At 48.3% G+C, this 15,526-nt stretch overlaps 1 protein-coding gene across 10 annotated transcripts in view; it reads left to right on the top strand.

The window, feature by feature from the left end:
- PPP6R1 (protein phosphatase 6 regulatory subunit 1) overlaps nt 1–15,072 on the top strand; it is a 53,853-nt gene extending 38,781 nt beyond the window's left edge. For 3 of the 10 annotated variants that reach the window (XM_053360654.1, XM_053360651.1, XM_053360652.1), the window contains exons 16-24: nt 1,171–1,194; nt 2,071–2,128; nt 2,226–2,374; nt 5,843–5,994; nt 6,686–6,860; nt 7,862–7,944; nt 9,606–9,702; nt 11,546–11,692; nt 12,397–15,072. In XM_053360654.1, coding sequence (XP_053216629.1) covers nt 1,171–1,194; nt 2,071–2,128; nt 2,226–2,374; nt 5,843–5,994; nt 6,686–6,860; nt 7,862–7,944; nt 9,606–9,702; nt 11,546–11,692; nt 12,397–12,400 — 889 coding nt within the window. In that variant the 3' untranslated portion in view covers nt 12,401–15,072. Of the gene's footprint in view, nt 1–1,170; nt 1,195–2,070; nt 2,129–2,225; nt 2,375–5,842; nt 5,995–6,685; nt 6,861–7,861; nt 7,945–9,605; nt 9,703–11,545; nt 11,697–12,396 lie in introns of those variants that run through there. The other 7 variants (XM_053360653.1, XM_053360658.1, XM_053360655.1 and 4 more) reach the window with 7 other exon arrangements.
- Nucleotides 15,073–15,526: the final 454 nt, after the last annotated feature.

Here is a 15,526-nt window from a genome sequence, read left to right as displayed (position 1 = left end):
TGCCCTTTCCTCTCCCCTTTGCCATGCTTGTGTGTCATCGTCTTGTTTTTTACTTGCTCTGTGCTCTTTTGGCTGAGAATAAGCATAGCCTCCAGTGGGAACAATAGCACGCAGCATCGGGGGGGGGGGGGTTCTGCGTAGTTCCGGCAAGGAAGCATGCTTGTCCTGAGGGGCTCACAGTCAGAACTCTGGATGGGGTGACGTGTCCATAACCCCACATGGGATTGCACCTGCTCGGGCTGGCAGTGCCTGGAGACACCTGGCCTCATTTGTACTTGCCAACAAGAAAGAGATTATTCATTGGCCTGCCGCAAAATCTGGGGCACATGTAATTTGCATGCACTTGCACACGGTACTTGGTGCTGGGCATTTTGTCCTGGAGTAAGAACGTTGCACAACACAGATCTGGGAAGGGACATGGGGTCTGTGGCCTCTTGTCCTGAAGTTCTGCCTATAGGAGATGTTGGAGGCTCATCCTGAGCAAGGGGCTGAGGTCTGTAAGCCAGTGTTGCTTGTCTTCTCTTGAGAAGGCAGGTGGGGGGCCCAGGAAGCAAGGGGAGACATTTCCAGCCTAGTCTTGAACCCCCGTTCTTTTGATCATTGGAAAAAAAAGGATAATGAAAAGAGCCCTAGTGGGTCAGACCAAAGGCTGTTCTTGTCCAGCATCCTGCATCCCTTTCTGGCCATTGAGATGCTACTGAGAAGCCCAAAAGCAGCGCAGGATAGGTTCCATCAGCCATTTGGAATGGAAGGGTGACTAGGTTCTTGGGGAGGAAGAATGAGATTTCTTCCAGACCCAGCTACTACCTGAGTCTCTGGCTCCAAACGTGCTTTGCTCAATTCGCTAACTAGATCATCTTGCCTGGTAAGGAGGAAGGTGCCTTGGATTCCTGGGTCCTGTTACCATCTAAATATTTAATGTTCTCAGCAAAGATTGCCCAAGAGTTTGTCCTCTGCCCCCCCTCCCCCCTTTTTGGCAACAGCTTCAGCATGAATCCCATCTTTCCAAAGGGCTGAAATAGCGCAATAGAGGGAGTCTAGGGTGACATGGAGAATTCACTCACCCCACCCCAGGGCAGTCTTTCTTTTCCCAGCCCCCCTGATTTCATGTGTCTGCCTCTCTCTCTCTTTCTCTCCCTCTCTCCCTCTCTCTGCCTATCTGCCCTGCAGTGCTCACTTCCGACAGCTGAAAAGGTAATGCCTAACACGCTGCTATGCTCCTCTCCAGCCACAGGCGGGGGTGTTGGGCTACATCCGTCCCCTGCATCTCTGCAGTTCCACCTACCTCTTCCCCAGTTAAGAGTGCACCACCCAAGCAGATTAGACTAGAAGTCAAAGCCCAGGTGTATTCTGCATGCGCACATATTGAGCTTCCCTCTTGTATGTGTGTTTTAAAGTATAGCTTTGTGCCCTGAACCCTTTGGAAATAAGATGGACGAAACAACAAGGGCATAGAAAAAACACTGGTAGCTCGGTTGGTAGAGCATGAGACACCTAATCTCTAGGTCATGGGTTTGATCCCCACATTGTGCAAAAGCTTCCTAGATTCTACAATTCTATGGCTGGTAGATGGCCTGGGTGGCTTCTCCTCTCCTGACAGCAACTCACGGGTGTCTTAGTTCTGGCTGCCGCTATGGCTGTCCCTGCCATTATGTAGATAATACTAGGAACAGAAAAGGGATCTGAAGCTAGTTCTTCTTATGGGAAGTGTTCAGAGGCAAAGCGCACGCTAGCTTGGGGACCCTGTCCAGGTGGGAGAGGCGGATCTGTGAAAATGCTCATGTGGGGAGAAGTCGCCTCTCTATATGAACTAAGATGTCCTTAGGCAATCTGCTGTCTCTGTCTCATGCCACCACCCCCAATCTCCAATCTCTTGAGGTAAGAGCAACTTAATTTGCATGGCCCCGCCTAGTGGAGCAAGTGGGAGGGGCAATCCTTTCTCCTACAAGAAAACAAAGCTTTGCGGTAGGTTCAGTGCTACGTTCTTTCCCAAACTAGGCCTTGGTCCTTTCCCGTGCCTATGCGCAGTCATGTTCCGACCTTCATCTCGGTCTTCTTGTTTTCTTCCAGCGCTCCCTTTGACAAGACGGCCAACATCACCTTCTCCTTGAATGCTGACGACGACAGCGTAAGAGCCGCTCCTCTAGAGCTTTACTCCTCTTTGCCTCCCCTCTGCACCTGGCCTGGGCTCTGATCCATCTCTCTCCTCCACCCCTTTCTCACAGCCCAACTCCAACCTCTTCGACATCTGCTACAAAGAGCGCATCCAGCAGTTTGACGATGACGACGAGGCTGACGGTTCCGACGGGGAGGACATCTGGCAGGAGAAGGAGGCTGCTGTCTCTTCTGGTATGGCACAGCCTGCCACAGTCAGGTAGGAGACGATCCCCTGCCCAAATACCTCCTGGCGCTCCCCAAATTGGCTTTGGACTAAGGGTGCCGATTGGTTCCTTTCGCTCTTACTTTCCTCCTTCACACAGAAGAATTTCCCTTCATGTTCATCGTGATCACTTTTCATAAACTTCTTCCAAGCACACTTTATGCATTTAATATTTGTAAAAAATATTTACTGTGTTTTTTGCACCATAGGACGCACTTTTTCCCTCCTAAAAAGCAAGGGGAAATGTGTGTGCGTCCTATGGAGCGAATGCAGGGGGGAGGCAGGCGGGAAAAGCCCCCAAGAGCCGCACACAAGCTTTGTGCGCTCTTGCAGGCTTTTCCCCAGGAGGGAGAAGGGACTGACTGGCTGCATCAGTCCCTTCTCCCACCTCCCAGAAAAGCCAGGAGAAGCCGCGCAGCCCCTTTAAAGAGCTCACGGCTTCTGCGGGCTCTCCGGGAGGTGGGGGAAGCTGCAGCGGATTCCCTCCTCCCCGGCTCCCTTTGAAGCAGGAAAGTGGGAGGGGAGCAGCTTACACTTGTGTAAGCAGCTCCTCTCCCACTTTCCTGCTTCAAAGCAACTACGGAGGAGGGAGGGAAGGGGACCATGGATCCTCTGCTAGCGAAGGCAGCAGATTCCCTCCTCCTGGGCTCCCTTTGAAGCAGCAAAGTGGGAGGGGAGCAGCTTACACTCGTGTAGGCAGCTCCTCTCCCACTTTCCTGCTTCAAAGTGGAGGGAATCCACTGCAGTTGCGAGCAGAGGATCCATGGCTCCGCTTCCTTCCCTCGAAGCAGGGTGCGGGGGTGCAGGGGAGAAAGAGGGCAGGAAATAGATGCTGGGCAGGAAGACACAACCACACTTTGACCACTGGAAAGTCCACCTCAGCCTCCCCAGATTTCCACTGAGACGGCCAGGCTAATCTCGATGGCCATAGGTCAGGCTCAGCATTATTAACTGGACTTAGATAAGCCATGGTTCCCCTTCCTACCCTCCTCTGAGGCTCGCTTTAAAGCAGCAAAGCGGACAGGAGCCGCCCGCTTTGCTGCTTTAAATAGTTTAGTGCAACATTTGATTCAGAATATTTTTTTGTGTGTTTTCCTCCTCTAAAAACTAGGTACACCCTATGGTCAGGTGCGCCCTATGGTGCGAAAAATACGGTATATTCCACCTGGTACAATCTGCCTTAAGGTGGTGTATATGAATTTAAAGTGTGTTAAAACAATCAGAACAGTGAATAAGATGCAGCTGGTGAAGTGCAACATTGACTGACTCCCCAGCAGTAAATACCAGAGTACAGGCCTTTTTCTGTCCTCTAATTTTATTTATTCATTTATTGAATTTATATGCCGCCCTATACCCGGGGGTCTCAGGGCAGGTCACAGAATAAAATCAAGATATAAAACCACAAAATGCATAATAAAAATTAAGAACAACAACCCAATAGCCCCCCCCCCCAAAAAAACACATTTTAAAAGGACATAGGATGTCAATCAGATCAACCAAAGGCATGGTTAAAAAGGACCGTTTTTGCCTGGCCTAAAGGTGTATAATGAAGGCCCTGGGGACAGCATTCCACAGACGGGGAGCCGCTGCAGAGAAGGCCCATCCTTGTCAATGAACTAATATCAATGAAGTCATATTTCTCCTGCTTTGACTCCTATAAAATTAGCTTTCATTGTCTTGTTACGTCCTGTGTAAAGTGCACTTTTCTCAGTTGTTGTCATCCTGTTCTTTCCCCTCCCTTTTTGTGTCCTGTCTCTTTAAATCAGCCTTCGGCCATGCTGGCTGGGACTGATGGGAGTTGTAGTCCCCAAACATCTAGGGGGCACCAGGTTGGTGAAGACTGTTTTAGTTGGGCTCTTTAGACTTGCTGCGATAGGGCTTTCTGCTCATAGGGAAGAGGGCATCCTCTCCCACCCGCTTGCCTAGGCAGGACTTCTAGAAGCTGCTTTCTCTTTCCTTCGCAGGTCTGCTTTATTAACTAGTTTTAAGTCGTTCGGTCAAGGAATATGGTGGCTACTTTGTGGCTTTCCTAAGCCCACAAGGGCTTCATTTCTACAAAGCCTTTTCTTCTGCCAGGGCCTAGCTGGTTTCTAATTTGTAATTTGTACAGTACTCAGCACAGCCTAAATTGCTTAATAATTTATAGCGCTATTATTAGTAGTAATGAAATCCTGTACTGCGATGAATTGGTGTACAGTATCTGCCTCTCTCTTCTAAACGTATGTGGCCAGTCTTTTAAGTCTGCTTCTCCCCACTCCTATTTCCCAGCCATTATTTGTCCCCCTGAAGATGGTCTCTGTTTTATGCCAATTATATGTTACTTGGGGGGATCTGTTGTTTTCCCCTGCTTACCTAGTCTAATAACTCTAATACTGAAGGCTGGGTTTTACAGTCTCTGCTCTTTTGGTTTCGTTTTTTTCCTCTTTTTTGCAACAAGTGGGAATTTTCTCACTGAATGAGAGACCCTGTTTTGTTGCCTACATCTTACAAAAGCCCTGTGGAGCTCCTGCTTTCTCCCTCCCTCCCTCCCTCCCTCCCTCCCTCTCTCTCTCTCTCTCTCTCTCTCTCTCTCTCTCTCTCTTTCTGTACTTTAGCTTGTTGGGAACCTATTGGAGGGGTAGGCAACGGATTTTCCTTCAGATGTGGTAAACTATAACTGCCATCAGCGCCAGCTAGCATGGCCAATGGTATAATGGATGATGGGAGCTGCTGGGCCAACCACTGCTTTACACCCTTTCTCCATTAGCATTTCCAAATGCAGTGGCCTTTTTGAGGCCAGTCTTGGCATTGCCAGAAATTAACTTCCTGAACTTTATTCTTGAATTTTCTACCATTGCCAGTTCATTGGGATTTTGCTAGCTAGATCTAGGAATTTTCCTTTTCATAGCTCCATCTAGGAATTTCTCTTAATAGCCCACCCCCCAAATTACTTTACCCTATCGGATTGTTTTCTTTCCATTCACTTGTGAAGAAAAGAACTGTTCTCCTTCACAGCCCTGGTCTCTTTCATTCCTCTCTCCTCCTGGCATTTCAGTTAGTGCTTGAAGGGTGTCTGGCAGCATACAGGTTGCATAGCGAGGACCCAGGCTGAATCCTCAAAACCTCCAGGGCAGCGGTTCTCAACCTGTGGGTCCCCAGATGTTGTTGGACTACAACTCCCATCATCCCTAGCTCACTAGCTAGGGGGACTCACAGGTTGAGAAAGGCTGCTCCAAGGGAAAGTACCTTGCATAGCAGGGGTTGGAGCCCAGGACCTGCTGCCAGCCAGAGTAGGTGAATACTGGCTTAGAGGGACTCAGTGGTCCATCTTCGTATGAGGCAGCTTCATGTGTTTCTGGTGCGGAGAGAGGGGTAGTATCTCCCATTTGTCCAACAGGGTTGGGATGGAGAAACTTGCCTGCTGTGCGCATGATCTGAAATATCTCTCTTCCTTTCTTCCTCTCCTCCCCTTTTCGTTTTAAGCAGGAGCCTTGGCAGCACAGATAGTGAGGACAGCGAAGACTCAGAAGAGGGAGAAGGAGGCGAGGAGGAAGATCCCGGTGGGGGAGATGGAGATGCCACACATGTCAGCAACGGTTGCGGTGAACAGACGGAGGTGGAGAGAACATCAGGAGGTCAGGGCTCCAGAGAGACCCATGTGGTCCAAGGGAGGGATTTGGTGGAGGGTGAAAGGGAGGCTTGTCACATCTGCTTATTGACTTGGGGGTGCTCTGCTACAAATAAGGAACAGCAGAATCCAACACAGGCAAGCTTTGGGAGTGGGAGGGAGCGAGCGAGCAGCATACCAATTCCTAGCCACATGGGAAAATACCATATTTTTTGCTCTATAAGACTCACTTTTTCCTCCTAAAAGGTAAGGGGAAATGTGTGTGCGTCCTTTGGAGAGAATGCAGGCTATGCAGATATCCCAGAAGCCAGAACAGCAAGAGGGGCTGCTGCTTTCACTACGCAGCGATCCCTCTTGCTGTTCTGGCTTCTGGGATTCAGAATTTTTTTTTCTTGTTTTCCTCCTCCAAAAACTAGGTGCGTCTTATGGTCTGGTGCATTTTATAGAGCGAAAAATACGGTAATTTATCTGAAACTGGAGGATTTTGAAATTCAAGCAGGAGAGTGATAGATTTTGCCTTGGTCTTCCTGCCATTTTCCTTGTGATCTCTCTCTCTCTCTCTCTCTCTCTCTCTCTCTCCCACACACACACTCACTCACATTTATGTGATCATCAGTATCTGGGAAAGGTAGAGATTTCAGGGCCTGGATTGTATCACTGGTTAGATCTGACCTCCTTTTCTAATCTGTTCTTCCCAGATCCTGACTGGGCGGATAGCTCCTCTGATCCTTCCTCGGAATCTATGGTGTCCTCACAGCCTGTGGCAGCTGACACAGGAGCAGCAGTGTGGGATCGTCCTAACTCAGATGCTTCCTGCCCCACCACAGATAAGAATTGGGCCTCATTTGCAGAACCCCATATAAAGCAAGAGAGGTGAGGCCTTGGAAGGCTTAACCTCTTTAAGACCAGCTGGAAGTTCAGAGCAGGAGACTATTTGGGCGTCGGAGGGAGATAATGAACCGGCCGAGCCGTTGGAAGTCACTGGGGAGGCTGGTACTGAGGGAGATGGGTTTGAGGCATCAACACCTGAAAAACTCTTGCTAAAGCATCTCTGACTGCCCATATGTTACTTGGCCAAGTTGAAGCTCCTTGTGTGAATATACAAAGCCCTGGACAAGTTGGGTTCAGGATACCTTAAGGGCTGCCTGAGCCCTTATAGGCCAGCTTGTTCACCAAGATCATCTGAAGGAGCACTGTTAGTTGACCCTGCATTACAGAGGCCTACCGGCTTCAGTTGGAACTTGGGTTCCCAAACTGTGTTCCATGATCCACTAGCGTCCTGTGAGCCTCATTCAGGTGGTCCTGCAGCATGGCTGTGAATTTGTGGTTGAAGACAGGAGATGGCACATTCATTGCATTACATATTCATACTGATTTTTCATTTTATTTTTATTGCTTACTTTTAGTCCTTACATTGCATTACAATTTGAATTCTGTGGAATTTAAATAATTAATACAATAAAATGTAATCTGTAAGAAATAAAAGAAACTACGAAAATACAGTGAAAAATCAGCCAACATCTAGCATAGCACATTACAGTTGCTACAACAGGCAGAAAAATCATTAAGTGGCCATTTTCAAATGGTCTGTGGGAGAAAAAATCAGTTCATTAATGTTTCAAGCCCCATGCTGTGGGACCCTCTTCCAGCAGAGATTAGGTAGGCATTCACCTTGTTGAATTTTCAGGTACACGGCTATTTCAGCTTCCTTGGTTAGACAGTCATTTTAGTGGTTATTTTGCATTTTTTCTATGTTATTTTGTTTTCTTGCGTATATTGTGCACAGCCTTGATATTTTACGAGTTGGAGGCATACAACTAAATTGAAATTAAAGACCCGACCCCACCTTCTGATTTTATCCTTTTGGCCTCCAGGCCCCCCAAAGCACTTGTGGACCCTGCTTCCCCTGCAGCCCCCCCTCAGGAAGTGACGCAAAGCAATGTATCCACAGCAGGAGGTGAGTGGCGACCTACATCTTCTGAAACGGAATGGCATCCAGAATGTAAGGCGTTGCTTCTCCTCTCCCCTCCCGCACAGCTATTCTTCTCCACATTCCTTGGCACCTGCTGGTTTGCGTACTGTGAAATGGTTTCCCTTACTGTTGCAAACATGCGAGCGCTCGAGCAACATGTTTTCTAAGTTGCTCGCCCAAACGTCTCAGTCCCTCACCTCTGCCAAGTGATCTGCCCCTTTTGGAGGGGAAAGACATTTGGATTGTGCTTTAGGCAAACAGTTGGCCAGCCGGTCCCTTCCATAGGTTGGTAGCACTGGGACCCGGCTGCTGGCAGTTGGACTTCTGTGACCTAAATAAAATCTGTAGTTAGCTGCTCTTGCTGTGCCTTAATAGAAGTGGCTGCTCTAACCTAGGGCATGGCCCAGATGATGCCATTAACCTAAAATACATTTCCTCCAAATGAAAAAATAAAGTTCTGGTGACCACAGCAGCCACCTCGTGCCTGGTTAGTGCTATAGGGCCCCAATTGGCTGGAAAACTTCAGGGACGGGAGAGCAGGGGTCCTGGAGGAGGCGTAGCTCCCATGGTCCTTGTTAGGCGCCCAACCACCCATTCCTTCAGGGTTCTCCTTCCTCTCTTTTCCCCTCCCCTTTGTCAACGAGGGACTTCTGTCCTTCTCCACAAATGACTATAAGGCGACAGTAGCAATATAAACATAGAATAGCCCAGCAGTAGAGAGGGGGCAATATCGAGTAATGGACCCTTCCCTTAGCATCTCAGCGGTTGGTTAGGATGAGAAAGCAACTTGCCCGTGTCTTTCCAGTGAGCTCCATACCTTGAGCAGGGAGGGTTTTGGACCTGGGCTTCCCACATCACAGCCCATCTTTCTAACCTTTGCGCCACTCTCTCTCCACCCTAAGCCACTTCCTCTGATGACCAGCCCACTGGGAGTCCAGGAGTTTCTACAGCACATTCTTTTGTGCAGCTGTGGAAGTTTGCTGCCACCTAGTCGTGTGACGCTGTGGGTTAAACCACAGGGCCTAGGGCTTGCCGAGCAGAAGGTTGGCGGTTCGAATCCCCTCAACAGGATGAGCTCCCGTTGCTCGGTCCCAGCTCCTGCCAACCTAGCAGTTCGAAAGCACGTCAAAGTGCGAGTAGATAAATAGGTACCGCTCCGGCGGGAAGGTAAACAGCGTTTCCGTGCGCCTGCTCTGGTTTGCCAGAATCGGCTTAGTCATGCTGGCCGCATGACCTGGAAGCTGTACGCTGGCTCCCTCGGCCTCTAGAGCGAGATGAGCGCCGCAACCCCAGAGTTGGTCACAACTGGACCTAATGGTCAGGGGTCCCTTTACCTTTACCTTTAGTTGTATGAGCTTCCTTAAACACCCCATGACTATGGTGCCTTCTGCTTCCCTACTGTGGGTCTCTAGTACATATGAATGCAAGAACCCGGGGGGGGGGGGAATGTAGGCGGCTTATGCCTGGAAGCTCAGAAATAGCAGCTCCGTAGAGGTGAGGTTCACAGCAGTTGAGAGGGGCTTGGCTTTCATACATCACCCTTTCTGAGCCTGTCTGCTGCCTCTGGACATGATACACCCATCACCATTTACCCACTTACTATTGAACTTCTTTCCCTCTTTTTCTCCCCAACCCCACCCCTGCAGAAACCTCTAGTGTTCAACAGGAACCTCCCACTCCAGACACAGGCCCCCCAGAAGGGGGTGACCCACCAAATCCCATCACCATGACAACAGTAGCCAGGTAAGATGGTTAGGTGTGATCCGTGACACAGATGGCTCTTGGTTCCCCTGAAAAGTTGCTAAGGGATAGGCTCCTGATTTTAAAGATGAATAAGTACACTAATATCAACAAAATGCTCCAAAAGTCGCCAGGTATATTGGAAGAGTATTAAAATCTATATCTCTGTGTGTAGACACGTGTGTAAACACACACACACAGAGAGAGAGAGAGAGAGAGAGAGAGAGAGAGTCTCGGTGGAGTTAATTTTTTTAAAAAAAACCAACCTTTGACATTGATGGTCACTGTGGTAAATGTTACTCTGCGCTCTAGCAAGCAGGGCACATGGATCTCGTAATGATCCTACTTCTGAAAAACAAAAGAGAAAGGAAGCACAACCCCAGGCTTGGGTGGCACGGCAAACCAGGCCACTGCTTGTTTTCCAGCAGCATGGCAGGGGCAGGGATTTCAGCAACAGGCACCAGCCTGCTGCTCATTCACATTAAACCATAGATTGCTGTAACATGTGAACCACCAGACTGTTACAGATCTAGGAGCTTGGCCCTTTTAAAGTGGGTGATTTTGAAGCTTTCCTTTTCAGTCAGGCTTTTTGTGACAAGGACTTAGGGAAGACGAGAGAAGGAACTGTCTTGTTATGCTGGCTCTGATTTTTATCTGGTCCTTTTTTATTGCATTATCTACACTGTTGAATTTGAACTGTATTCCACTGGGAGAATTATTTGTGATTTGAAAAAGCAGGTTAAGATGGACCTAGAGAATAAATACATCACATGTTAGAGGGCTGCAACCTTGAAAGACTGGTGTGAAGAAAAATTTGCCTCTTAATCTGGCTTGAGGGGATGGGGCAGAGGTTATTGACACCTTGTCAGTATCCTTTTGTAGTTCTTTATTCCCTTTCAGTAGTATTCCCTGGGAACCAGGGTGGATTTGATTTAAATTAAATTGATTAAAATCAGAATTTAAATCACTAGTCTGTAAGACTTGATTTAAATCATTTATTTACAGAAAGACTCATTTTTGCTGGTATAATCTTAATATTTACAACCAGGTGAAGGTTTTATTTTTGGAATAATAAATTTTCAGAGTAGTTTTTACAGTTATATCAAAAATTACTGGTTTGGTTATACTAATAGAAATACACAGATAATTATGAAATTATTGTGAGATTTAATAAGAACGGTTTATATTTGGACAACTTTTCTTCTGTACTTTATTGGAAGGAGGAAAATAATCATTTCCTTCGTAACAATTTAACTAAAACAATAACATTATAGCATATGTATCCATGTTTGTTAACTGATTTATTTTTTAAACAGACTGAGTTTTAGCACACATGAAAAACTTAAAACAAATCCTGATTTCCTGATGACTAGCCTTTGGGCTATAATGTAACTTAAATAGAAAGTTATCTTTAGGAAGATTTTTCCTCCAAAAGCATTTTATTTTAAAAATCCAATTTAAATCAAAAACATTTGATTTAATATATTTTTTAAAATCTTTTTTTTTTTAATCAAAAAAATCATTGATTTTTATCCACCCTGCTGGAAACCATTAATTTATTCAGGAGAAACACAGCAACGAAACAGATATAGAGGCCACATTTCTTGTGTGATGATCTCTCTCTCACACACACTCCACATTTATGTGATCTTCAGTAACTGGGAAAGGTAGAGATTTCAAGACCTGGATTGTATCACTGGTTAGATCTGACCTCCTTTTCTAATCTGATTGTGAGAACAGTGTGTGTCATGTGAAATTTGATACTCCTTTCCAACATTTATGTGGTGTGACCAGGCCACGGCTAAGGGGGGTGGGTGGGAATGCTTCACTCCTACTCTGCCAGCAGTTCCCTCTTGTCTTTCCTCAGCAGCACAGTAGAGCCTCCCCCAACTACCTCTGATTCCGCCCAGCCGCTCCCGGGGACAACAGAGACTCCACAACCCCAGCACAGCAGCTCCCAACAGACAGAAGAGCAGCAGCAGCCGGCAGCCAGGTGAGATGGGACCGCATGTAGGTAAGAGGAGATGAGCCTGCGAATTGCTCATTGCGTGGCGAGTTCCCGCCCCCCACCAAGATAAATAAACACACGAGACACCATAATTAAGGTTAATTGGGCGAATTAGGCCGCAACTTTATTGAATTCAGGAATGAGAGCCATTGGCTTAGGCATTGGTCCTATCGACTATCCGGCTCCAGCCCATTTGCTGGAGACAGCGAGCCCCCTCCGCTCCGGCCCTAAATAGGGCAAGCCACGCCCCCCCAGCCAGCCGATTGGCTGGCTGGGAGGCGTGGACGGTTGGGATTCCCCTGTTCTCGCGGGGGCTGAAACCAGCCCCCGCTCACGTGGGGAGGGCGTGATGCCCGCAACCCCACCTCCTGGGGCAGGCCTGGAAGTGGCTTTGCTCTGCCTGCCAGGATGTAGGAAGGATGGCATCTGGGAACCAGGATATGGGTTGGGAGTCCTTGGCTCACGGAAGAGGGTGGGATTCCCCTACAGAACCTCTCTTCTGCTTCGGATGCCATGAGAACGAGAAGCTCGTTCTTGCTTCTTAATACCGAAAGGAGATGCTGAATTCCACATGTGATGTAAAACTCCTGGATTGCGCAGCTAGCCGCTCCTTCCCTCCTGCGTGGCATGTGTAAGTTGTAGACGAAATAGTTAATATGCACTCACACCCCGTCCTTGTCTTTCCCCAGATAAAGCCTCTCCGTGGGTCTCGTCACTGGGGAAGGCCCACAGCTGCTTGCTCGAACAAGTCCATTTTGCCAGGGACTGTCCCCAGTCCTTCCGGTGCCTTCACCCCTGTGGGCAGGTGGGGGAGGGGGCAGAAGAGAAAGCAGCAAGGGGCAGCGAAAGAGCCCAGCCTCTCCCCCTATCCCACCTTGAGCAATCACTGAAGAAACCAGGACCTGGTACCGGCGAGCACCTGCGAGAGAAACGGATGTGCGTCCCAAGCGCAAAAGCATCTTCCTCCTCCTGGCCCGTTGGTTGGCACAGCCCAGCAAGAGTGCCTCTCCCCCAGGAATTCTGCAGGGCGAGGGGGATCCGTCTCTCCTTCTTTGGCCTCTTTCCCCTACGACATCCCCCCCCCCGCCCTCCCAGTATGCATACGTACACACTGCTGCACTGAGCAAAACCTGTCTGTTTTGATGCAATTAAATTTTATGCTTATATCGTACCAGAGGTCTTCTGATGGGGGGGGTTAACACTGAACAGGGCGGGGAGAAAAAACCCCATCAAGCAACAATCTCGCCACTGTTTTGAGGACTCTTCCTCTACCTGACAGCCACACCTGCAAGCACAAGTCTGCCACAGCTCCTCTCTCCCCAGCCCCCCTGTCTCCAAATTTGCCCACAGGGTGGCAAGTCGGATTAGCACGGCAGAATTATCTCACAGGGTAAAGAAGGATCAGGAGGTTGCCTAAAGCGGCTTCTCTGAAGACCACTGCCTCAAGTAGGGTTAGGAAGGGCAATGAGGGGGGTGTGGACGTGTGAATGCTGCTGCGTCTGTCCTTTCCACGCTGGGATGAAATCGTGATATTTCTGCCCTCGTGACGCTTGTTTGAAGCTAATATCCTAGAGGAAGCAATGGGTGGCCAAGGAGAGGGAGGCAGAGCCAGCCTTCCCTGTCTCCTGACTGAAAATAGTTGCTTCCGTTCCCCGCCTGCCTCCCCAAACATCACTATCATTTGGGGTTCTTCAACCAGTGTACTCAGTGAAAAGAATTTTTAGGAGAGATGTGTGCGTACAACCATGTGAAATCTGGATTGACCCTAAAGTTTCCATCATTTTGATTCTCCCGCTGTCAGCATACGTCCACTGGCTCACTGAGATTTAAGTTGGACCTCCTCCCAGTGGATTTTGCCTTCCCCACTCACTTTCCTTCCAGCATTGGTTTGTTTCCTTATCACTATTAAAGAGCTCCACAGGAAGTCCACAGTCTCTCCCGCATATCCAAGCGGCAGCATGGTCGGGAGGGGAAGCGCAATACCCTGTCATAGCATCTTCCCTCCCATGGCAGTGGTTGTTGAAAAAAGACATGCGGGGGGGGGTGATACCCATGCCAGCAGCATGTGTTCTATAATTGGTTTTGGAAATGATTCTTAGCCCTAAGCAGCCCCATTGTGATTTCAGAAACCCCACTAGTCTCCAACAGGGAGTTTGTCCGTGAATATTGGCTTGTCCTTCAGCTTCATTGTGGCTGATTGACAGACACCAACCGCACATTAACAGATAAAAGAGTTGGTGGCTGCATTTTGGGCCACGTCCTCGCTGCTCCTAACTGCAGCAACCACTGGATACAAATATTGCAATCTTTTGCCTCCGAAGTCATCAGAAACAAAGAGGGTTTCTTTCTCTGGGGTTATGTGGTGGGATTCGCCTTGCAGAACTGCAGTAAGTGCATTGTAGAAAAGTAACTTTAGACCCCCAGTTTATTCCCCCTGCATCCCTGAATCTGTTTGGGTTGTGTGGGTGGGGTTTTCTGCCCCCCTCCACCTACTTAAAACCAAATTCTCCTGCCTCTTTGAGAGTTCTGGCTCAAAGTCCTGCACTTAACAACACAAAAGACCAAAATGACCCTGGTAGAATGCCCTAGGGACCTATCCTGCAGCCTCCCCTTCTCCATAATCCTTGTTCCAAAGAGAAGTGCCCCCCTGCTTCCCAGTTACACTCCCTTGAAGGCCAAGGAGCTCTTATTCTTACCCCAACCAAATCCTGCTCCTCTTCTCTTGGGGCTCCTAGAAACAAGATTTTCCACCAAAGGCCTCAGAATTACTGCTTTTTTCCTCTCTCTTCTGGCCTCCCATCCAGCTGTTGACGTGCTTTGGACTTTTCTGTAGCTCCTTTTTATAGTGTTTAAAGGAAAATGAAATCTCACTGCCTCACCCTTGCCTCTGACTACAGAATTGGGACAAGAGCATTGCAAAAAAGTTCAGCCAAGAACACCTTGAGATTTGGAAGGGTACGTAACGCCAGTGCCCGTAGGGCTTGGTATATGTGTGGAGGTGGCAAGAAGATCTAATATCAAGGTTTGAAGAGGTCTGATTTGGGACATTGAGCGTGGTAGGAAGCGAAGTCACGGTGGAGGGACCTTTCCTTTGCGCAAGCACTAAGCACCCTTCACCCCACCTCTTTACTTCCAGGTGGTCAGTAAACTTGTACCCCTTCCCCATCTCTCACTTTCCTCTTTCTCCCACCCCCATTTAAGTGGCAATATTTCTTGAAGCTCTTAAACCACAAAGGACAGAAGTGGCCTTTCGCGTCGTCTGCGTCATGCCATGTTCATGCCATGTCTGTAATTTCTTTTTTTCTTTTTCCCTGTGTGTGTGTATGTGTGTGTTCTGTTTGAATAAAGAGATTCTATGGCCGTAATAGACTTGGCTCTCTGCGTTTTTCTATGAAACAATAGTTCCTTAGCTGCCTCCTCCCGCTCTGTGTGTCACCCCCCCCCAAAAAACCACCAGTGTTAGAGTCCTGATGTTACAGAATGGACTATACTACCAAAATAGGAAGCCACATTGGAAGGAGTTATTTTACGTATTACCACCTTTTTCTTCCAAGGTGCTCAAAGTGGTGTATGTGGTACTCCTACTCATTTCATTCTCACAACAATCTTGCGAGGTAGGTTAGGCTCAGAGATGCTGACTGGCCCAAGGTCACCCAGGAAGCTTCATGGCTGAGTGGGGATTTTGAACCCTGTTTGCCCAGGTCCTAGTCCAACACACTGGAACACTGGTCATTAAAACTCAGTATTGTCTACACCAGCTTTTCCTAAACATCTGTAGTCCAAAACATCTGGAAGGCAGCAGGCTCAAGATGCCTGGTC

The sequence above is a fragment of the Podarcis raffonei genome, chromosome 13 (assembly GCF_027172205.1).
Source record: "Podarcis raffonei isolate rPodRaf1 chromosome 13, rPodRaf1.pri, whole genome shotgun sequence".
In the NCBI taxonomy this organism is placed as follows: domain Eukaryota; kingdom Metazoa; phylum Chordata; class Lepidosauria; order Squamata; family Lacertidae; genus Podarcis; species Podarcis raffonei.
Note: the sequence above shows the minus strand (reverse complement) of the source record. Positions and strands in the feature narration are given on the sequence as shown.